Source organism: Salmo salar, chromosome ssa10, assembly GCF_905237065.1.
Source record: "Salmo salar chromosome ssa10, Ssal_v3.1, whole genome shotgun sequence".
Lineage (NCBI taxonomy): Eukaryota > Metazoa > Chordata > Actinopteri > Salmoniformes > Salmonidae > Salmo > Salmo salar.
In genome coordinates this window covers 29,890,528-29,914,339 of record NC_059451.1, presented here as the reverse complement: position 1 = coordinate 29,914,339, position 23,812 = coordinate 29,890,528, and the positions used below count along the sequence as shown (strand labels likewise).

Genomic DNA, 23,812 nt, shown 5'->3' with positions numbered 1-23,812 from the left:
AATGACCTCAGATGACTAGTATTAGCATGACTGCAGGTGAGTGTGTGTGCGTGCACACACCTTTCACCCCAGAGATTTGGCACGCAGTACTGTAAAGGATGGTAATAAGGCTCTATAAAACTGAGATGGCTGCCATGGAAAGCACAGTGGATGACAGAATGTACCCAGCAAACCAGGAACGTTCCCAGGACATTTGCTAAGATTCCCATTAAGTTCTAGTTTGCGTTTTATCAAACATTACGATCATAACATCCCAAGAATGATCTAAGAATGTTTTGATAACCATTTTTAATACTCTAATATTCACAAAAATGTTGTGCACAACATCTGGAACAGTCCCCAAATGTTCTCATTACGTTTTCCAGTTAATGTAATAATGCACAAGTAATGTTTTTAGAACATACTGCGGCAACAAAATGTGAGCGCAACGTCCTGGGAACATTCAACATCAAGCGAATGTTATATAAACATTTTATAATCATCAGCACAACTGGACAGTTTTTGTGTTATGAGAACATTTGCCGCAACCTAACGAATGTTCTGGGAACTTTCCCAGAAACAATTTTGGTGTGCTGGGTAGTGTAGAGTTCAGTTCAACCTTGCTCCACATGAATTACATACTGCCCTGCTGTAGGCAACCTAACCAGAGGGCTTAGCCACAAGAGAGAGAGAATGAGTGAGGAAGGCAGCACTACAGAAATGATTGAACAACTAGAATACAGCTGTGCTGGCCAGAGAAGAGGGTGTATAACAAAGGGAGTAAATTGTGAATGTTACTGTATCCCTCCATTATTTTTCCATCTGGCTCCGGAGGCCTGTAGCATTCTGTGAGTACAAGTACGTTCAACAAGACACAAATAGCATAGGTCGTATAGTAGGGGTGGTTCAGTAAACTATGCTAGCTTGATGATTAGTATTCATATTTAGGGGATGAAATGGTGCTAACCATTGTGTGTATGCGTCGCAGCATCTGGCCAGTACTCTGGGGTTGGTGTGGCTATTCAATAGGGTTGTGTTTGCACACGTATACACCACAGGAGGTAAGACAACACACAAGCTTTAACGTGTGTCGTCCCAGATGTGGCACGTTTGGAGACATTGCTCTAGTGGGACTGTTCCTGGCATCAGTGGACTACGGGAGAACTCTACTGGGCTGGATTAGAACACAGCCTTCATTATCATCATAACCATAACCCTAAACCTCAGAAGGACTTTTGCATCAACATCATGAGTAACTGACTAAAAGCTAAAGCAGAATGAGCATTATTTATCCAATTGATGCACGTGTGTCCAACAATTATTTATTTTTAATAAAAATAATAGTTTGATGATAAAGAATAGCAGTAGTCTCTTTTGAGCAAAAGCTCAGGTCGCACTACTTCATGTCTCCTCTAGAGGGCACTAACTCACTAAATGTACAGTACAACTGCTCAACATGGATCATTTCACAGTACAACTGAAAAATTATCAAAACAATAACAAATGTTTGTGCATTTATTAATTCCTTTATCACATTTAAACTTACTATTGTTGCTTTTCCATGAAAGATATCCCTTTTCACGCTACCATCTAACTCTAAACATTGCAGTAGCTTCATAGGCCAATAGGCAAAGGCAGATAAAGTACATTAGCTCTCACAGTGGAACACTGTCTGTGAATACAGAAAGACCACAGTACCTACCAATGAGCATGTAGGGATTGCATGTCCAAAATGTCCTCAAACCATACCATTCCCTTAGAGTCAGTTTCTTCAGAGCCAGCCAAGTCTAACTGTACCGTCTCCTCTCACTGTTATCATCTGTCAGTTCTCCTGTGTGTTGTCCTCTTCTCCCCCTGTCAGGTAGCCCCAGTCTGTGAGCAGGTCTAGTCGCTGGGCTGGGGGGGTGGAGAAGTACTCTCTCTGTTTCTGGGAGTAGGTTTGGACTGGGGGGACGATATCTCTGTAACTCCAGTCCTGTCAACACAGATTATATATTCTCTAAACTTTGTCTTTATCTTGTTTAAATGAACCATACATAATTATATTTATTAATATATGCATCATTTGCACCCATTATTGATATAGATACTGCAACAGTATATAGTTGCAGACCTACCTGCCATGCTATCCTTATTGTTGATCTATACTTATTAATCCAGTATATTGTAGCAGGGCTATCTGCCAACCATATTATTGATCAATAGCTTTACTATAGTATATAGTGTGAATCCTACCTGCCATCTGAGGTTGAAGTCCTCCAGTAGCTGTATCCTATCCTCCCTGGTAGGAACACAGTCAGGAGGAGCTGTCTGCTGCAGCTCCGAACCCACCTCAGACCCAACAAACACTAACATAGCTCTGATAGCAAACCAGCCCCCCAGACGCGGGTGTATACACACACCAAACATCTTCTGTAGAAGTGACAAGAGGTAGCGAGGGGGGAGAGGAAGACAAAGGGGTAGTATAAATAGTTTTATAGGTAATACAAATGACTGGCCACCTGTGAACCAAAGAACATACAGCACCCTATTTATCAATTTATTAGTAAATTAATTATTGAATAACCCCTTCGGACCTGTCACTCACCTTCTCCCCCCAGGGGTGGTCAGGTACGTCGGAGCGTTGGTAGTAGTACACAGCTCCCGCCACATGGGCGGCGCTCTGGGCCAGGAACTTGGGCTTCCTGCTGGGCAGCATCTCATAGTCATAACTCACATCTACCTTCACACCTGGAAAACACTACAGGAGGGGGGGAGGGAGATGGGGGGAGAGAGAGATGGGGGGGAGGGAGAGGGGGGGAGTGATGTGAAGTGTGGCCCAGGGGTGTGTGTATTAATAAAGTATTGTAATGAAATCTGTTTAATAACAACCAAATGGAAGCAAACAGAGTAAACGGAACAAAACGAGGAGGGACCTACCTGCATTTTTTCCAATGCAAACTATTTTTGTTGCAAAACATTTTCCTTTTGGAGTAAACTGTTTCAAAACGTTTTTCAACATCACTCCATCAACACCCCAGGTGTTTTTGCAGTGAGTGATGCACTGGTTGCACCCACCCACACACACCCACCCACCTCAGAGACTGTGTTGTTGATGCAGTGTTTGACACACTGGTCTATGGGGTCTGCAGACACCCCCTTCCAGCCCCTGCTCTCCATGAAGGGCAGGAAGGCCTGTTCAAACATGGCTGGAGTGCTGAGCACCACCACTCCCAGGGTGTCATCAGGGTAGGACAGATGGAGAGAGGGGGACAGGACTGCATTGTACCAGCCAATCTGGAAACACATGCACAACAAAGAATAAAAAGGTGGGTAACTTTTGTAGCGATTGAGGGGGAACAGCCAGGAAGGGACACGTTTCAACAACCCTGTCGTTATTGGACAGATATACTATCACCTGTGCCATAAGTCCCAAACCTGTTGGCAGACTACAGTCCAGTATGGTCAGCTTTTATCATTTTCATATGAACAAGGCATGGCTGAGAAAGCGTGTACGAACTTTGAATTGGAACTTGACTAGTTTAGCAATTGACGACACGTTCACTGACAGTCTGACAATATTGCAAAAAGGGCCACGTTTAAAGTTTTCGACACAAATCCTTTTAACAAATAGCTCGAATAGAACAGCCGCCTAACGTTACCTTCAGCGGATAAACTTCAAACCCCAACTTTGACAGATGATTACTCAAAGCTTTTCTCACATCCGCCACATTAACCGTGGGCAGCGCCATCACTGAATATTTAAATATGTTAGAATTGTGGGAAATAGTGTTCTATATCACGTGACTCTCTTACTTCCTTGTTGTAAGAATTGAGTCTATTAACTACAATACACAGAACCCATTAGGGCAACATATACTACGCAATCACGTTGTTGAGGATTTAAAAGTGGAATAGGACAGTACGTAAGTAGCTAGCTAATAATTTACATTTCTGCTCAATGTTTAATAATGTATATTTACAAAAGATGACGTGATGTTCTGTAATGTTAACCAACCTTTGAATTGTTTCATCCATCGCTGAAATATCGACATTTAGCCAGCTTTCTGTTCATGCACTGCTTGATTTGTGATTTTGAGTACTTGGTGCCAGGGGAAAATCAACAGTAATGCGAACGTCACCATCGTGTTCAATGTATAAACATATCACTAGGGTGAATTTTAGCTAGCCAGTCAATCATTCATTGCAAACAATGCCTCTGACTGTCAAATTCGAACGTAACGTTAGCAACAATACAAAGGCAAGCCCAAAACAAAAGCCACCTGCAACGGTACTTAGCTAGCGACTGTTAGCTGTGTAACCTCATCTTTCAATGAAGTGTCATTGATTTGTGTTAGCCACTTCATCATCATTCAGCAACCAACCAACTCGTCTAGAGTTACAGCATCACACGTTAGTTATAAAATACTGGCCAATGCAATGGCTAATCTCATGCGTGTACCATATTCATTTCCTTTATTTGTTTATCATTTTGCTTGTTTTTATTTTTTATAGTACTACTGATATTGATTACTTCTTTGTTTGGAAAGAGCAATAAAAGCATTTCACTGTACTTGTGTACAATAAAACTTAACTTGTTGAGATGAATAAGAAAAAGTTGGCAGAGGAACATATGAATGAATACTGGATTGTGTAGGGATTTAGAGGGACAGTTTTAGCAAGATACCTTGCAGGTAGAGGGCAAGTGCTTTAACTTTTGTGCCATAAATACTCAGACATCAGTCTTGGCACCCTTGTCCTATGGTTTGAGTAGAGCAGCCCTGACTGAGATGAACTGGGACAACCAGCTGAGCTCCATCCTCTCAGCAGCTGATGGCAGTGTTGCCAAGATGAGGGTGAGTAGCCAGTAGATGGCACTATAACATAATTATGCATACGTGGCAGTGCATTACCAAGGGCTTCATCAGAAGAGTTGACTGCTAATTCTTATCAGTTAGCTAGATTCTAGTTTTACAGTATATGACAGAAACATTGAAGTTCATAAATACCCTATGTACTTTTCCCACTGTGTGTTGACGGGGTTCATGTTTCCCCAGGAGAGACTGACCACGCCAGGGAATTATCCAAAAGGAAGAGAAGGTGAGGGAGATCTCTGTGGTCTTTAAGATGGCTGACTGTGACACACTTTCTCTGTTAGTGATTCCCCCTCTTTTTCTGCTCCTTCTTATTCTCTCTGTCTCTCGCTCACTAAGTTGATCTCTATCCAGTCAGGGAGGTGGCTAGTGTGTCAAATTTGGAGCTCCCTCGTCTCCCCCCTCTCCCCGAGTCCTCAATCTCTCTCCTTCCCCCTCCCTCCTCCGCTGTGCAGTGGGCAGACCTGGCAGCCGTCCAATCACAACTACAGATCCAGAGCCAGGTCCGTGCGTGTGCGCATATGTGTTCATGTATAACTATAATTTTTATTACATAAAAGGTGCATAAATAACCATACATTTTAGCTAATTTCTTGTTCTAATGGTTGCCAGGCCATAGAGTCTCTGACCCAAAGTCTTCATGACATGGACAGAGAGAAACACTCTCAGCAGCGCCACATACAGGCACTACAAGGTACATACACCTATTGTTATCACACAACACTAACATTTACTGCTCAATATACCAATCTTGATTGGTTGAGAGATTGATTTGTTGATCGAATATTATAGATGTGTTATTCTTCTATCTCTCAGACGAGGTTCGCAGGCTGCGAGAGCACGTGACGGAGAGGGAGAGAGAGCGGGAACGAGAAAGGGATGGAGAGAGGAGAGGGTCAGGGATGACGAGTCCAGAAGTGGAGAGAAGGATGGAGCAGTGGAGGAGAGAGGTGGGCCGTGAGCTCAGCACTCTGAGAAGGCACATCACCAGAGCCACATCGCAAGGCAACCTGGAGGAGAGGTGAGTGGGTGAGGTTTTACTCACCTGTGAGGTTCAGGTGATCATTATTTTATGTGTAGCCCAACACCAAATCAACCATTAGCCCTTAGTATGGAACCATACCAGTTTGGTGAAAGCTGATTTGTTGTCCTTTTATAGTTTCAGCTCTAAGCTGCGAAGGGAGGAGTTGGATCATTTGAGGAGAGAGGTGGACACACTCAAAACCCAGCTCAGTGAGTCTCACATACACAGTCTGGTTCTCAGTTTTTTTTCTGCAGGACTACACATGTCTCAGACTCAGAGCTGTAGAGAGGGCAAGCACAGTCTCGCTTACTCCTACTCCTTTTCTTTCATTGTACGTGTGTGTGTGTGTGTGTGTGTGTGTGTGTGTGTGTGTGTGTGTGTGTGTGTGTGTGTGTGTGTGTGTGTGTGTGTGACAGGGAGGCAGGAGGAGGACATGTTTCTTCAGCAGTCGGAGGCCAGAGAGACGAGGAGGCAGTATGAACACAGCTGCAAGGTATTAATGAATGAAGGAATTGAATAATTAATGAAGGTAATTTGAGCGACTTGTTTTCTGTCTGTCTCCTGACCTCTAACCGCTACACTTTGCCTTTCCTCAGACACTAGAGGAACTGAGAGACAGCTACAGAAACCACAGTTTTGACCTGGCCAAGACTGTTTCTCAATACACACACACAGAGCAGGAGGTCTGCCAGATCAGGTGTGTGTGTGTGTGTGTGTGTGTGTGTGTGTGTGTGTGTGTGTGTGTGTGTGTGTGTGTGTGTGTGTGTGTGTGATGCTATCACTGTGTCCTGCAGGATAACTGTATCAGAGCTGAAGGACGAGATCAGGAGTCTGATTCTCCGGGAGAGGCATCACACACCTACTGTTACACTACACACAGCAGGTAAGAGACACACACCTACTGTTACACTACACACAGCAGGTAAGAGACACACACCTACTGTTACACTACACACAGCAGGTAAGAGACACACACCTACTGTTACACTACACACAGCAGGTAAGAGACACACACCTACTGTTACACTACACACAGCAGGTAAGAGACACACACCTACTGTTACACTACACACAGCAGGTAAGAGACACACACCTACTGTTACACTATACACAGCAGGTAAGAGACACACACCTACTGTTACACTATACACAGCAGGTAAGAGACACACACACATATCTACTCACCTGAGTAGTTTAACCCTGTTTGTCTATAACTCCCTCCCCTCCTCCAGTTCCAGCATTAGCTGCCTTCTCCCGCTGTAAAGAGGTCAGTGGTCAAAAGGCGGAGCCAGACTCGGACTCTGAGGACTTCAGTCCCACCCCCAGTCTGGCTGAGGTCAGCTCTGATGACCTGTCCTGGCTGGATGATAGAGACACAGGTATACTCCCACTTTGCTCCTGTCAGTGAGGAGCAGAATGAGTCCCATTATGGGTCCAGTTTGTTTCAGAGGAACAGAGTGTTGTAACCCTCTTTCATACACACCACACATGTACATTTGGGCTGTAGATCTAACTGTTTCAGTGACTCATCACAACATGTCTGACTCACCAAGGAACAGGAGGCTGGCTTAACAGTGTACGTGTGTCAGTGTGTGCATGCGTGCCTACCTGATTTGTGTGTGCGCACCATAGATCTAGCACAAAGGAAGAGGTATCTTTTGTCGTTTTTATACGTTTGAAATATGTTTTATTAAAAGAAAATGATGAGCTTGCAGGTGTGTGCACACACTTAGATATTGGAGTTGGATGTGGGTTCATGTAAGACACAAACCAGTGACCTCCATTGAACGTGTGTTATGTGACTGACTGGAGCTCTGCTTGCCTGAGGAGAGGACAGAGAATCCCTCATTTCCTCTCCATCCATGTCTGCTGGTCAGCAGTTTGAGAAACGTGTGTGTGTGTGTGTGTGTTTTTGGATGGGATCCTAAACACTTCCTGTGGTGTGTGTGTGTGGCATCATCTAATCTAATTATCCTGTCTGCATGCGCCTCAATTTCTCTGGGAAACATTTAGAGGTCTGATCCCAATCTCTCTTACGGGAACACTAGTCTACTGCTAAAACCCTTGGGACTAGTACACGTACACACACACATTGACGGTTCTCTCTTTCAGCTCCTCGTCTAGCAGTACCTCGGGTACGTCAGAGCTCCCATTCTGCAGGAAATGACCTCAGAGGACCAGGAAGTGGCCTGGACGATGATGATCTTGATGATGATGATGGAAACCTGGAGTTGGGGTCAGACAGCCCCCCCGACCTCAGCCTCAATGACCTTTGAGAGGCTTCGTCATGCAATAGTGTTCTAGAATGCTAGGAGTTCTTTCTTTGAGAAGTTTTAAATGTCTCCACATGTGGAGACCGATAAAGAAGTTTTTGGGCACAAACCTTAAACCCTGACTAAAGAGGATGATGAAAAGGCTCAACTCAGCTTGAGAAAAAGAAAGCACCTTATTTTATAAACTCCTACGTAATTATGCGCTGTCTATTGTCGTGTCAGTGTTTTTTGGGAAAAGGTGTACGATAGTGTTTTGTATTACACACCAGTAGTATTTAATTCAACAGTGTGGCATCATTCTGTGATTGCCTTAATGAATTACATCTGGGGAAAGCTTTGATTTCACTGATGATATACAACTTGATGATCACTAGTGTTTTTGAGTCTAAGACCATTAGTAAAACCTAATTAATAAGTATGGTGGACTGATGTTTACTTTCACTATCTAAGGCTGATGCAAATCAGTGAGGTGCTAGCTCTTATTTGGTACTGTATTTTTATCTATTTACTGTAAAGTATTGAGATGCAGCCCAGGCCTCTCTTCCCTCTCGTCTTTGGACCACAGACAAGTCCTGCTGTGTAACATGAGTCAGTCTGTTTAATATTTCAGCAGTTAGAGACTGTCTAGCCAGATAACAACCCCCCCCCCCCCACATGAAGGGGACAGGCCCATGGAGCGAGGGACCACAGATGGGCTGGGGAGAAGAAGAGGGGGGTTAATGGAGGGGGCAATGGGGAAGGGGTGAGACAGGGAGGGGCTTTGGCCATAGTGATGACACGTTTTAATGTGGATGAATCAGGGCTTTCTCTTACAGTTCTATCACACAGCCAAGTACTAGACCGCTGCTTGTTTAAATGTTACATTGACTCACTGTACGGCCTGTAAAACAAATGTGATTTTGGGGCTCCTGCAATAAAATTCTGGATAAAGAGCTGTAATAAAATAGTTCATTTGTTGTAGTAACTTTTGTTAGTGTGTGTGTGCGTGTCAGCCACCGCAGCCCAACAACCAAGATCTGTAATGAGATACAGAAACGAGGATGGTTTCATATCTTTAATCAAAAAACATCATCACTCCAGAATCCACGTCAAAACAGTAAAACATATCAACCTTATAATACAACCAGTTCACTTTTTGGCACTTCATATAAGGAACTACTAATACATGGATGCAAATTAACTACCATTCCACTCCACATGGAGTCAAATAGAACCACTCTGTTTCAACTCTGACTTAAGTCCCGTGGATGCAGATAACTGGCAAGACAACAAACGTCAGAGGAGTCTGCAACAAACTAATCTGGTAGCCCAAGCAGTAACACTAAAATCTAGATTAAATCCGGACCGTGGAAGATCCACACTATAGCGTGATTGAAATTTAAAGGCAATGGTTCCGCATTCACGGTAAACGCAGCATATGTCGGCTCAATTGGAAATGACCTTTACATTTCAATCACGCTATAACGCGTATCTTCAGCAGTCTGGATTTAATCTAGCCCAAAATCAGCTAACTTTGACAAACATTCAGAAATAGACATAACTATTGCTTTTCTAATTTGTTTAAAAATGTCAACTTTGGAGTCAATTATACCATGTCGTTTGATTTCAAGTCTACCTTTATGAAGTTGGAATGTAAAGTTAATTCAGAATATTATGAAATTTAGCTGGCTAACTCTTTGATCCTGCTTTGTGCCATACCCCCTTGTCTGTGCCATATATACTGTCTCCAATACAGGCCTATGGCTTCAACTCAAGTCTCCCCAATAGAGGTTGGGGTAGGGAAGGAGGGAGGGGTGTTCTTTTCTCCTGTGTATGTAACACACGCAGACTAACACACAGACACACACACAGACTGCATTCCCCTCACATCAATGGAGCATTATGCTCATTATGTCACAAAAGCCTTACATTAAAGAGTTTCTCTCTCTGACCTCGTGCTATACATTTACAATGTCTGTGTTCATGGAGTAGTTTATCAGAGTTCCCTTCCCTTGAGACTGTTAATGGACTGCATGCTAATGGTAGCGGCTAGCACTGACTGACTTGGGCAACAAGTTACCCTCATGTCAAGTAGTTACATGATTAAACCAATGAATGAATTGTATTGAAAGACAACTGACCAAATTCAGTTGGAAACACTGCTGCTGAATCTGCCCTAGGCTGTTCCTTACTAAGACATGTTAGAACATAGGTCTGGGCCTGGCTGTGAGAACTACAGTAACAGACAAACCAGCCTTAGAGTTCACAACACGTGCTTTGAAATGTAGAATTCTAACAAGCATGGAATGTATTGAGCCGCCATGGAGGATGGTTTCCTCTGTATTGTACTCTGTAAATGGCTCTAGTGGAGATGAAGAGTCCATTCAGGCTCTATATAAAGATAAATGTACTAAAGATACTCAGAGAGACAACCTCCCCCCTTACAAGTGTGACTGACCAGGTTTGAACCCAGGTTGCCTGCACGCCACAAGGCTGCGTTAGCCCAATGAACTAAAACCACCAGAGCCTCCCAATAGAGAAACAAAATGAACAATAACAAGCAGGATCTTTAGAGAGGAACTAGTTTCCATGGAAACGCTCAACTTAAATACCCCAAACCACACCCCCCACCCTCCCGTCCCCACATACGCGCGTGCATGCTCGCTCAACCATGCACAGACACGCACACACAGACACACACACACACATACATGTCCTATGTAACGTAAAGTGCAACCGTACTGTACAACACTATATAGCCAGGCACAAGTAGCCTACCAGGCTCTAACTAGTGATGAAAGAGAGGATCCCTCGTTACCGAACACTCAACCAAAACACAGCTGACAGAGTGCACCCTAGAATATAGAAGGTAGAATGTAGAAGTGGGAATGCTGCTGATGGAACTTCGGATCCACATAGACCAGGAAAAGAGCTGTTCACACTCACACAGAAACCCCCTGTTGCTCACAGAGACACAAGGGTGGTGAGGGAACGCCAGGGATGCATCTCAATGGTCTAAAATGACGCCTCTCTCTCCTCATCTCTTCCATCTGCACTGATTTGAAAACACAGGGTCGATAAAAGCAATATGGAGGATGCCTATCAGCGACTGGCTTTCACCAGTCCACGTCTCATGTCAGTGCGGATAAAAGAAAGGATATGAGGACAGGGGACAAGGAGAGAAGGCCAGGTTGGACTATAGAGACGCAGCCCCAGTTCAGAGGGAGAAGGTCTGTGGGGGTCTGGCTGTTCCATCAGGTCAGACTGTGTCGTCCATCATCATCAGTAGCTGTACATGGACAGGGGAGTATCCTCCATCATATCATCCTAAACAGGGGAAAACACAACAGGATGTCAGCAGGAACACGAGTAAATGTTGAGCGCTGGTCACGATGACAGGTGGTGAGTGAAGTAAACGCTAATGCTAACAATGGCTACTTAGTGTAATAGCTCACAAAAGAAGACTGACGCTTACGCAAGTCTTCAGGTCTCATTAATGTTAAGCGTTACACTATGTCTTCACCTAACCACTTGTGTTCCATTGTCTCACCATAGGCAGGTCCTGGAGCCTGCGGAACTCAGGCCGCTGATCCCGTCGTCGCAGTTTGATGAAGAGGAGCAGGGTGATGATGGCTGCAGTGACGATGAAGACTGACACTAGTCCAGCTAGGAGGGGGTCCAGGGCAGGTCCACCACTATGGAACACTGGTTCCTCTGCTCGGGTGAGGAGAACATATTATACTATATATACATATATAACACAGGAGGTTGTTGGCAACTTAATTGGGGAGGACGGACTTGTGGTAATGGCTCTAGTGGAATTAGTGGAATGGTATCCAAAACATCAGACACACGGTTTCCATGCGTTTGATGCCATTCCATTTGCTCCGTTTCAGCCATTATTATGATCCGTCCTCCCCTCAGCAGCCTCCTGTGATACATAATATATTAAAACATTAAATATATCATATTATAAAATATAAACACAAGCTATTAACAGGATGTCTTACAAAAAGAATAAGACAGACTTGATTGTAGGGTAGTGACAGAGAGAGTGAGCAAGCCAAGGCTTTCTGGGCATAGGACTAAACTGACGCACCCAGCACTGAACTGGCATCCCAACAAAAGCTATGCTGTTCCCCCCTACACACACACTCCCTCCTAAACATCTAAGGATACTATCAGCTCCACCACCCCACAATCATCTCTCTGTCTGGCAAGAGACAGAGCCAGTCATGGGACTGACGACTGGACAGTTTAGGTTTAGGGTGTGTGGTTTTATTAGACCGGGGTTGGATGTCTCCCCCCTTTATTAGCCAGAGAGATCATAGTAAATAATACTGTGGTTGCTGCTGTTTGATAACAAATAACAAATCACTAGCAACATAACACACACACACACACATACTCAACGAATCCATCTACTCACCATCCACCACATTGAGCTGAGAGGGGATGTCGGCATGCGTTTTAGCCTGGGATGGAGGGCTGCTGGCTGGGGTGGAAGCCGGGAGAGGGGTGATGCTGGATGTCTGGGTCTGGGGCTCAGACGTAGGTAGAGCTGGGGGAGAGGTGGTGGTAGTGGTGGTGGGAAAGGGACTGAGGGGCTGTTTAGGCTGGATAGGGTTAGAGGTATCTGGGTTAGGGCTGGGGGTTGAGCTGGGCTGGGGGGCAGCGGAGGAGTTAGTTGGGTGGGTCTCAGGCCTAGTAGGGGCTGGGGAAGAGGTGGTGGTGATGGGTGAGTGAGTTTTGGAGAGATGAGGGGCATGGCTGGATGGAGTGGTGTAGTGGACAGGTGTGTGTGTGGGGGTGGTGGAAGGTTTGTGAACGAGGACTGTGGTGGTGTGTGTGTGTGTAGGGGCAGTGTGGTTGACAGAGGGAGCATCAGAGGGCTGTACGGTTCCTTCAGTGAAGTTCTCTGGGCCAGGGGTCTTCTCAGGGATGGAAGTGGGGGCAGGGACCCCCACACTGGTGGCTAGAAGAGAGAGGAAGAAAGGTTTTGAAGTGAAATTTAATACAAAGGAAAGAAGGACCCATTAATGTATTAAGTTTAAAAATCTTTTTATCAATTAGAAAAGCAATTGAAAGGTGAAAAGTCAGTCAATATCTGCATAAAAAACATTCAACAAGAAAGAACACAGTTGAACGCACACACACACACACACACACACTCCAATTAGCAGTGTATCTTCTAACTCCCAGCCAGAGGACACAGAGGAGAGACAAGCAGCAGTGTTGTGATGAGATAATATATACCTGTAAAACCTCCCAGAGGGATACAGATACAGAGAGTGAGTGAGGTGCAGGTGGTGGGGGTGTATGTTTGCAATGAGCCAATGTGTGTGTGTGTGTGTGTGTGTGTGTGTGTGTGTGTGTGTGTGTGTGTGTGTGTGTGTGTGTGTGTGTGTGTGTGTGTCAGGCTCCAAACTTTCTCACCTTTCTGTACGAAATCACACTGAATTTAATCACAGCGCATCTCTCCTCCTCCTCCTCTTCCACCCCCCTCTAGTTCTACACTCTGCCCTCTTCCTGTATGCCTAACAACACTGTTTCTTGCTGTTAATTCTCTCATGATCTTGTTTTTTCCTTAATTTCTTCCTCTTCTGTCTATCTCATGTTTCTCTTTGTGCTCTAGTTAATAAACCCAACAGTATCCTCCTTTTAAGGACCATGTTCTGTCTTCTAGTGTGTGTGTGTGTGTGTGTGTGTGTGTGTGTGTGTGTGTGTGTGTGTGTGTGTGTGTGTGTCATCACCTCAGCCCAGTGACAGGTCTCCACTCTGCTTGTGCTGTGTCTGACTATGTTGTGGTTTCTAAATACCCCTGATCTAAGGTGGCATGGCTCTAAATAGACTGAGAACTAGCTGAACCATTTACCTTAAACAAATGATATGTTTAAATGTCAAATTTGAAATGGTATTTTATTAAATAATAAAGTAGTCCTCCGAACCAATACAATTCCATTCATTCTATTTTTTATCTTGTACAGTACACTTACCTGGGACATCTTTTACCACTACGACTGCTGTGTCGTTGCTACTGCTGCTGTTGCTGTTGGAGAGCCCTCCATCAGTGAGGTCGCTGGCTGGCTTTGGGGAGTCTGTGCTGGGGAGGGACAGAGAGCCTGGAGGAGAGGGAGAACCTCCAGGGAGGGGTGCCTGAACAGCCCCGGACGTACCGAGGGTCAGCGATCCGTCTGAGGGAGAGGGGTGAGCACCAGGGTCCTGGCCTGGAGAAGAGAGACAATCAGGGTGACATTTTGACGTTCAGTTAATATGAGTGTGTTGCTGAAGCAGTGCACAATAAAGGAATGACATAAAGAAAGTCAGCAAATAGTATTTTCATGATCTCTGAAATAAGCCAATCTGTGAATGATGCATTTCTTCCGTCAGATAGTCCTTGTTTTCCAGAAGAATGACAGATCTATTAGATCCCTTCAGGACCAGTTAGGATCATTTCTTCCTCCTGAGAAGAGGAGGCTGCTCTATTTTTAAAGAAGTGTAGACAGAGAGGATAGATGGTCTACTGGAATAGATGGTGAGGCAGAATACAGATGTAACATGTATTATTCAACTCTGGTCTATGTCTGCTAAAGAGGAGACATAGGGGACATGCTGAGAATCGGATTCCTTTTACATTTTAAAGGACTGCCATCACGTACAATATGCATATTCAAACACCACTATCTGTGACTGTCTGATGCGCTGACATTTGCAGTTAAACAACACGATTCCTATGGAATTAAGGAAAGCTTGATCCAAGGTGAGCTGACATTTGGAACCCATACAATAGCCAACCAGCAACACTCAATGACCAACTTAAGAAGATGAGCATCAGGTTGGAGACTTAGGTTCACTAATCTGTCTTGTTCGTGTTCCATCTCTCTTGCCCTGCCTAAACAATCTCTAGTGTCAACAGGCTCACCATAGTAATCAGGTAGGTTTTGTCACTGTCAGCATTGGTACCAAAAACAAAAACATTGTAGTTGTTTTTTGCATGGTGACCCACCAGATGAAAAACCCCAGGTCTGTAACCACACGTTAGTGTTGAACCATTAGGGAGCATTAGTTCCAAAAGAACTGCAGAATCGTGCTGATGTAAATGGGACATTTTTAGCTTTGTGTCATGCCTGTTGTCATGCTGTATACACGGTTCAACAGAATTTTATTGCAGCCAGAAAGGTCACATGTGCTATCTGTCTGTCTCTCTTCTCCTCTGTCTGTCCTTCCCTCGTCCTCATTTCCATCTATCTATTCCTCTCCTCCTTACCCTCTTTCCTTCTCACCTCCTTCTCACACTCCCTCGACCTAGCTCTCTCACAGTCCTCCTCCTCTCCCCCCTCTATCTGATAAAGTCCAGAATACCAGTCTAATGCCATTACAAGCCAGTGACACAGCGACGTGGAGCCTGTTATTCCCCTCTCCATCACTCACACAGCTCAACACACACAAACAAACACACAGCTCAACACACACAGCTCAACACACAGCTCAACACACACAAACAAACACACAGCTCAACACACACAAACAAACACACAGCTCAACACACACAAACAAACACACAGCTCAACACACACAAACAAACACACAGCTCAACACACACAAACAAACACACAGCTCAACACACACAAACAAACACACAGCTCAACACACACAGCTCAACACACAGCTCAACACACACAAACAAACACACAGCTCAACACACACAAACAAACACACAGCTCAACACACACAACCAAACACACAGCTCAACACACACAAACAAACACACAGCTCAACACACAAACAAACACACAGCTCAACACACACAAACAAAACACAGCTCAACACACAGCTCAACACACACAAACAAACACACAGCTCAACACACACAAACAAACACACAGCGACGAGGAGCCTGTTATTCCCCTCTCCATCACTCACACAGCTCAACACACAGCTCAACACACAGCTCAACACACACACAGTGACGTGCACACAACATGCTGACGGCAAGAAAGCCCATGCATGTACACACAAACTTTTGACATAGCTATAAAAGACCATGCACACACACGAACGTACACATACCACTGTGTGAAAAGTGAGTGGCTGTACAATACTGGCCCTGTTCCCCTGCCTCAGCTCTGTTAGGACTGCTCAGGTCAAGCTGTGGGGGGAGGGTGTGTATGTGTGTGTTGTGTATGGAGGGGTTTGGGGAGTTATAAAGGGAACCACTGTTTGCCATAGAGAAACACTTTCCCCTTTTCATGCGTTACAGGGTCACACACATGAACACACACACACACACTCAGGGCGATACAGCATGTACCTGGGGAAATAACTTGACCCTTACGTCTGAAAGAACAGCCAACCATTTCTGTGCTAGCAGCTTTGCAGTTTTCCTTTCAGCACTGGGTGTGTATCTGTGTGAGAAGCTATACTGCGGCTGTTTTCTAGACCCATATTTAGGCTATACAAATCTAGGGACAATCAGAATAACAAGAATATGACAATGCTGCTCACTGAAATAGGCCACTTATTTACAAACACACAATCCTCCTAAGACCCTGTATAAAAAATAAACATTGGAAAAAAAATCTGTATATATATTCAGATTAAAAATGTAAATGTCAGAGTTCACATGGAATATAGCAAAGGAACCATTGTGTGCAACAGTGGCCTTTTCAGAAATCCTTATTCAGGTTTCGGTTTTTGCCCTGGTTTGGCCTCTGTGTAGCCTCTCCTCTCCCCCCTTTTCTCTACTTCTCCTCTCCTCAATCCTCATCACCTCCTCTCCTCTCCTACAATTGAATCTAACCAAGCTTGGAAGAAAAATGTCAGTTGACTACATGACTATAGACTAGAAGATGACTGGATGTCACTTTAGTCGACAGCATATACAGCCAACTCCAGGCTTTGACATTCAACTGACTGAGTTTCCACTCATTTACGAGCAGCAGCAAATGCCATCCTGTAACTCTATGCCATTTCCAAGTTCATTTTAATTCCAGCTTGAAGACCTTGTGACAGCATCGTGCTGCAATGAATAAAACATGTTCAAATGTCAACCTGTGTTTCCCTGTCCTTACTTAGCCACCGAAGACTATACACTCTGCTAAGTAGAATTGAGAGAGAGACAGAGAGAGAGAGAGAAAGAGAGGGGTGAGAAAACGGAGAGAGAATCTGAGATGGCAAAAAGAAGGATGGAGGGGTCAGAAAGGGAGAGAGAGATGGGAGGGAGAGGTGAAAGGCAGTAAGAGAAATGGAGTTGAGTGAGGAGCTGAGATCTGGTAGAAGTATGGAGGAGGAGGAGGAGGAGCTAATACTGCAGCAATAAGTGCTCTGTACCTTTATAAAACACTAAGGCCTGTGCTGCCTCTGTATTAGATAAGCGATGTGTGACTTTAGTTTTGGGCTGGCTTCATTGCTGTCTAGGAGAGGGAGACAAAAGTGAGAGACAGAGGGAGCTGGCCAGAACACAGCTAAGAGTGTGGCAGGCACATAAATGTTTGTTCTGAACTATAAATAACTGTGATTGTTCCAAAGCCTACTCAGCCCCTTCTACTGACTGCACACACACACACACACACACACACACACACACACACACACACACACACACACACACAGCGTATGTATATTGGAAACACAAAATTGTAGAAATCCTTGGTATAATGGGATAGAGTGCTTGCATTGCAACCCTAGACCTCAGTTCGAGTTGTGGTCAGGCACTGATTTGGGCCTAAATTTGCGATTTTTTGGTTGGAAAGTGTGCTAGACATCTAGGAGCTGTGGCAGACACACAGGGCATCTGTAAGAACCTCAGGTTCTAGGAACTAGGCCTTGGAACTTGGTAGGAACACACCCAGTCTGCCTGCATCCTCCCTCTGTGGTTTGACGAAACAAATATAATTGTGTGCATCTCAAGACACTAGACAAGTGTCCTGTAGTTCCACCCCAGCACTAACACGTTTGCCTTTGATTAGTTGAATCAGGTGTGTTACTGCTGGGCTGGAACAGAAATGTGCAACGCTGTGGGCCCTCCTTGTAGGAAAGGTTTGAGGAACACTGGTCAAAGGCAGCATCCTTTCCTCCTTTCCTTCATCTGCACCATAGATAGAACAACCGTTACATTATCTATAATGTGCACAAAGATATAACACCCACACCATGGAACCAGGGTCCAACCCTACAACCCCCATGCTTGTCCTCAGAAGATGACCCTGTGTGTGTGTGTATATGTGTGTGAGATAAAGATACCCTAGACTGATTACAGTTAAACAGACAGTCATTATTCTGAACAACAAAAACTGATCAATAGAAATATCTAAAAACAGCTTCATTGTGTGTGAGGACTACTGTATATGCTGAACTGTTTGTGAATAAAATCTTTGTTCATTGTAGCAGACCAACAAGACGACTTTTAGTGGCTGGCATGGCTCACTAACTGATTCAGAGGGAGTTACAATTATCATGGTAGGCCTACCACTTGTTAACAGTGTTATAACCTAGGCATAGACTGTCTGCATCGCTCACACACACCTACTTCTTTACTGTGACTGTGAAATGTGAACTAATAATGTGAGAGACAGAGCAGACCATCAAATTAAACACAGAGAACACATATAGGATCAGCAGAGGTTTGAGAAAGAGAGAGAGAGAGCAAAGAATGACATGATGAAAATGTAAAGGTGGATTTGAAATGGCAATTTAGTATTTACCTCAAGAGGTAAGCAGTAGCAGGGATGACAGGAAGATAGAGAGAAGAGGAAAAATAAATGGACTGAAATAACTGCTAGAGGCATAACTGTATTATAAGCCTACAGCCACAATGACTTCGACATACAGCAAATAAATCACATGGGCTTTTTGCTTATTCAAACAGGCCACAACTTATCCATCATGCGCACGATAAAAAAACTAAAAAGGATCCGATTGCCAAGACTACAATGCATTGTGTGTGTATTTATTCTAACAACCCCTGAAACTGCGAAAGAAAACACAGAAGTGCGAATCCCAGAGCTTCTTACCTTCTACATTCGAACCCAAGCTGAGGATCAGAGCGCACAGAGCGACGAGTATTTTCGTCTCCATCGCTCTCTCCTATGATATAACAGTAACTATTAGAACACGGATGCCGTCTCGTCCTCTTCGCAGAGGTCTGTTGTAGTTAGTTCTCTGTGGCCTCCCAACTATAAATAACTGTCAGCGCGGCGGCCCTGTGGAGAGCAAGAGTGAGCTACTGTGGCTTGCTTGACGAGTCTCCGAAGTGCACGAATACAAAGTATTCTCCTAAGCGAATACAAAGTGCCACGTGTTTAACGCAGTTATAGTTGGGTCTCCTTCCCTGCTGACTCACTAGTTCTAGCCACTGTACCTCGGCAGTCTGACGAACACACAACGTAAAGAGACCCAAGCCAAATAGACTGATTTTCCTATTAGCCTTTGGTCAGAAAGAGGAGTGTCATCGCTGAACCATCACAACCAGTGACACAAGTGCCAATAGAAGGGGCGTGATGGAGAGAGGGGAGGGAGGAGAACCAGGAAGGGGCACAGAGACGCCCTGAAATTACAACTCATACAGCAGATTTATCATACAGTCTGTGACAGAAATAGAGGACATGATTTTCTCTATAAGGGATGCACCCCTTATATGGTGTAGAGAAAAATGGCAGAGGCATGTCTGTTCTACATAATGTTCTAAGAAAATAAGCCCAACATACAAAACATTGTTTTACTAATTTTTAGGAACATTTACATTTGTTGGCTCTCTGGAAAGAAAATACTTTATTTCGTGTCTTTTTCACTGACAAGAAATATAGTCATATTGAAAAATCATATCTAAAAAATATTAAATTGATCAACTAAATTGTATTTCCCACCAAGAAAATTGAAGGCTACTGTCCTGTCATCAACTGACATAACTGGCTGTGACATAACAGGGCGTTTTACTGTAATAAAAATGTATGCAATGTTTTCAAACAGCCACCAAGAGGCCCTGTTGCACTGTAAACCAATCTACAAAGCGACGAGAATCCATAGACTTGCCCCTCTCGTCTTGCCACATGCAAGCAACGTCAATTTCTGTCACCTTTTCATCAACATTGAGGTAGTCTATCTTGCCTATGTATTGTTAGGAAATAAATGCAAAACATCCATGATGTTGAATACCATAAGAGTCAAATATATGGCTCTGCATAGGGCTATACACATGTATAACACTACTAGACTTTAAAATTCAAGACTGGAGCATACGTAAAACATATACCATGAAAGATTTCCATACAATTTTAATGCCTGATAATTTGTCTTTATAAAACGATCACTGCTATGAAAGCAGGGCCGTGGCAGAGGGAAAGAGAAGTGGCATAATAGCTTCTCATTGGCTGTGGGGACAGTGACGTTACAGAGGCTGAAGTCGGTAGCTGGGAACTGGCAGCATCTGCATTATTTCTACCGTCGTAGCAAAGACAGAGACAATATACTGGATATTTAGCCAGTAACAAGTAACACACATTTCTAATGCCAACGCATGTTTGGATATGAATTAAAACGGTAGGTTTAACTAGCTCCGTAGGTTGTCTTTACAGACACATTTTCAAGAGGGTAACAAGATGCTTTGCTAGCTAGCTTGTCCCCAGACATACAGAATAATCGGGGCCCAGAGAGGCCGGTTAGCTAACAAGGTTTAGCTTCGGAAGCTAAAATTATTTAGCTAACACAGAAGAGCCAGTCATCCAAATCGTGGTTACAGACAATTGACTAGTGCCGCGTTCTGTAGCTCGTTAACAAGCTAGCCAGACAGCTAACTAGCTAAAGGAAGCGGCTCCGCCTTTTATTGACAGACAGACTGGTTGGGCTAACATGGAGACATCGGGGAGAATAACAACCACGCCAGATGCCCACGACTTCACAGTGGAAAACGTGGAAAAGGTAAGAATCTTAATCTATGGACAAATTCACCAATCAAACAAGTATAATCAAAATATCAGATGTGTGTAGCCAGACGTGTTTTTCAAGAATGTATTTTCAATGGGGTAGTTATAATGGTAGGTGGTATAGCTTTCCACATATACAGTATCATGACATGAGTTTATCAGCTAACAGTGGTGTAACAAACAAGTCGTTTTTTTGTCTTTGCACTGAATGAGACCAGCTAGTCTTTGCAGCTGAAACGTCAACAATAGCAAGTCTTTATTCTGTCCCCTTGCCTGTGTATTCCCCTCACCATTGGTGGAAAAAGACAGTTACTCAAGTAAAAGTGAGTCACTCAAGTAAAATAGTACTTGAGTAAAAATATTTGGTTCTAAATATACTTAAGTATCAAATATTCCTTATATTAAGCAAAGCAGACGGCACCATTTTCTTGTTTTTAAAATGAAGTATAGCCAGGGGCACACTCCAACACTCAGACATCATTACAAAAGGTGCATTCGTGTTTAGTGAGTCCGCCAGATCAGAGGCAGTAAGGATGACCACGTGTTTTCTTGAAAAGTGCTGAATTGGACCATTTTCCTGTCCTGCTAAGTAATCAAAATGTAATGAGTACTTTTGGGGTTGGGTAAAAAGTTTATCATTTTCTTTAGGACGGTAGTGTAGTCAAAGTTGTCAAAAATATAAATAGTAGGGTAAAGTACAGATACCCCAAAAAACTACTTAAGTGGTACTTTAAAGTATTTTTACTTAAGTACTTTACACCAATGCCCCTGACTAATCTAAACCAATAGCTATGACTGGAGGGCTGGTCTCTCTGTATAATTGACTCAGGGCGATACATCTGTCCTCCTCTCACCCTGTCTGTGTGATGCACTATATCATCCAAACTACTCTGGTGAAGGTTGTTGTGACTGAATGTAGGCTAGAAGAAAATGGTAGAGTGGAGTGCATTGTGTATACAGTGCAGAATATCAACAAAAAAAGTAGAACTAAGTACTATTTGGTTATGTCGAGGTCTAGAATGTAACAGAATGTAATTGTTTGCTGTTTGGGGTTTTAGGCTGGGTTTCTGTATAGCACAAAGGGCTTTATAAATACAATTGATTGATTGTACAGAAAGAGAAGAGGCAAGGCACTCTATACTAGGGTTTTAAATGCCTTTATTTCTATGGCATGTGTCTGCCCACTTGAGATTATTTCTCTGATGATATAATTTCTAGTAGTCTATGTAGAGAGTGTTATGCTTTCTGTCCACATTAATCTTCCTAACATGTCATACACACACTGTATCTATTCCTCTTCATCTGTCACAGACTGACTGCCTGGCTGGCAAGTGGTAGGATTCATCATCAGTATCTAGAACATCTAAAGCTGTTTAATGAATCCAGCAGCTGATGTGTGTGTGTTCCCTATATACCGCCACAGGGAATGCCCGGGCTTGATAGGCATGATAAAACAGATACCATACGCACACAAATTAACTTTTTTAATATGCAGCAGAACACAAACCTCAAGGCAAGTTTTGATGAAGTGTGTGCTGGAGCCTGGTGACAGTTGGTGTCCTCAGTGCTTAGGAGGACAGAGGAGATAGTACACAAATATGTTGCCCAAAGCTGGTGGTCAATAAGATGGCAGGCTCCATCTCTCCCTCTCGCTTCCTGTGTCTCGCTTGCTCTCTCTCACATTACTTGTCTTTGTCTAGGCATCTTTTCTTTCTCTTATCTCCCCTTCACCATCCTTCTCTGTTGTTATTTTTGTGTGATTTCCCCCCCACCCCCTTCAGTTCCTCTGCAGACAGTCCTGTTACTGTGATCTTCTTACATTATTATGCCACCTGTTTGTCTTTGTCTGTCCATCCATCCTGTCTGTGTCCCTCTGTCTGTCCCTCTGTCTGTCGGTCTGGTCTAAATTCAGAGAAAGATAAAATGTTTGTGTGCATTACAGTCCATGAGTCTTTGATCAGGCCTGACTAATTGTGTCCCCATACTGCTGTGCAGTGGAGATCTCAGCTAATGATTAGCCAGCTGGGAGCGAGAGAGAGAGAATTCTGGTACTGGAGGTCATTATAGCCACCAGCCAACTCTCCATCTCTGTCATCTAAGGTGTGTGTGTTGGCATGCTGTGGCTGTAGGTTTCTGTGATGAATCTCCCTGTTGCTGGGTGGCTGGTGACCAGGGCCAGAGGGGACGAGAGGGGGTTGGTGGAGAGAGGGACGGGTGAGACAAATAAATTGTGGATGAGATGGAGGAGCGAGTTGGACGGAGGTTGGGAGAGGGTGGGGTAATGTCTGACATTGACAGTAAAGAAAGGATGGAATGTGGGAGGGATGATTCGACCGTCTTGATTAAGAGAGGGAGAGAGAGGTATGGAGAACAGGAGAGATGGGGAGATGCAGTGATAAAAGTGGAGGGAGAGGAAATTGAAGTGCAGGGGGAGAGGGAGAAAGAGTAAAGATGGAGAAAGGTGTGGCTGTGTCTCAATAGATACAGGTTGCTCCTTCTCATTGGCTCTTTTCTGATTCACACAATATATAGCTAGAGTGTGTCTCAATTGTGTGTAGCTTCCTCTCTGTCTCCTCTCCTTAATCTCTGTGTCTCGTACTGCTGTGAATAGGGAAAACTAGGCCGGTGAAAGCAGTCGTTGGCCGGAAGGTGTCCACCATATGTGCTATTGTTTTCAGATAGATGCAGATGAGAGAGAGAGAGGAGACGAGGAATGGAAGGAGAGCAAAACACTGTAGACCAGGGCTCTCCAACCCTGTTCCTGGAGCACTACCGTCCTGTAAG

General features: G+C 44.0%; 4 protein-coding genes across 13 annotated transcripts in view; 2 read left to right on the top strand and 2 right to left on the bottom strand.

The window, feature by feature from the left end:
- Positions 1–1,480: 1,480 nt before the first annotated feature.
- mmachc (metabolism of cobalamin associated C) lies at positions 1,481–3,718 on the bottom strand. Its single transcript, NM_001141869.1, is given in 5 exon segments — positions 1,481–1,954; positions 2,215–2,391; positions 2,567–2,719; positions 3,055–3,255; positions 3,621–3,718. Coding segments are annotated over 5 exon segments (774 nt in total). The 5' UTR covers positions 3,711–3,718; the 3' UTR covers positions 1,481–1,801.
- A 65-nt stretch (positions 3,719–3,783) lies between these two features.
- On the top strand, positions 3,784–9,093 carry LOC106613951 (RNA-binding protein 25). Of its 8 annotated transcripts, none has more exons than XM_045687613.1 (12): positions 3,784–3,884; positions 4,733–4,814; positions 5,016–5,058; positions 5,187–5,335; positions 5,445–5,526; positions 5,649–5,853; positions 5,992–6,065; positions 6,273–6,349; positions 6,453–6,553; positions 6,651–6,739; positions 7,089–7,235; positions 7,969–9,093. In XM_045687613.1, the coding sequence occupies exons 2-12, from the start codon at positions 4,749–4,751 to the stop codon at positions 8,130–8,132; spliced, it is 1,197 nt and encodes a 398-aa protein (XP_045543569.1). In that variant the 5' UTR covers positions 3,784–3,884; positions 4,733–4,748; the 3' UTR covers positions 8,133–9,093. The 8 variants fall into 8 exon arrangements, with proteins under 8 accessions (XP_045543569.1, XP_014072280.2, XP_045543568.1 ...); XM_014216805.2 differs by having other exon boundaries at positions 5,172–5,335; XM_045687612.1 differs by having other exon boundaries at positions 3,797–3,884; positions 4,695–4,814.
- A 76-nt stretch (positions 9,094–9,169) lies between these two features.
- Positions 9,170–19,594, bottom strand: LOC106613952 (mucin-2). The gene is made up of 5 exons (XM_014216808.2): positions 19,121–19,594; positions 14,105–14,335; positions 12,538–13,083; positions 11,659–11,822; positions 9,170–11,435 (listed from the first exon to the last, which is right to left on the bottom strand). Exons 1-5 carry the CDS (start codon positions 19,182–19,184, stop codon positions 11,391–11,393), a joined length of 1,050 nt encoding a protein of 349 aa, XP_014072283.1. The 5' UTR covers positions 19,185–19,594; the 3' UTR covers positions 9,170–11,390.
- Positions 19,595–20,480: 886 nt separating this feature from the next.
- The window catches only part of ipo13b (importin 13b), a 47,774-nt gene continuing 44,442 nt past the window's right edge, over positions 20,481–23,812 (top strand). The window contains exons 1-2 of one of the 3 annotated variants that reach the window (XR_006756929.1): positions 20,483–20,645; positions 20,936–21,023. Coding sequence is in view for 2 of the 3 variants with exons in the window: in XM_014216801.2 (XP_014072276.1) it covers positions 20,623–20,645; positions 20,936–21,023 (111 nt within the window). In the remaining variant the exon portion in view is untranslated. Of the gene's footprint in view, positions 21,024–23,812 lie in introns of all 3 variants that reach the window. The other 2 variants (XM_014216801.2, XM_014216802.2) reach the window with 2 other exon arrangements.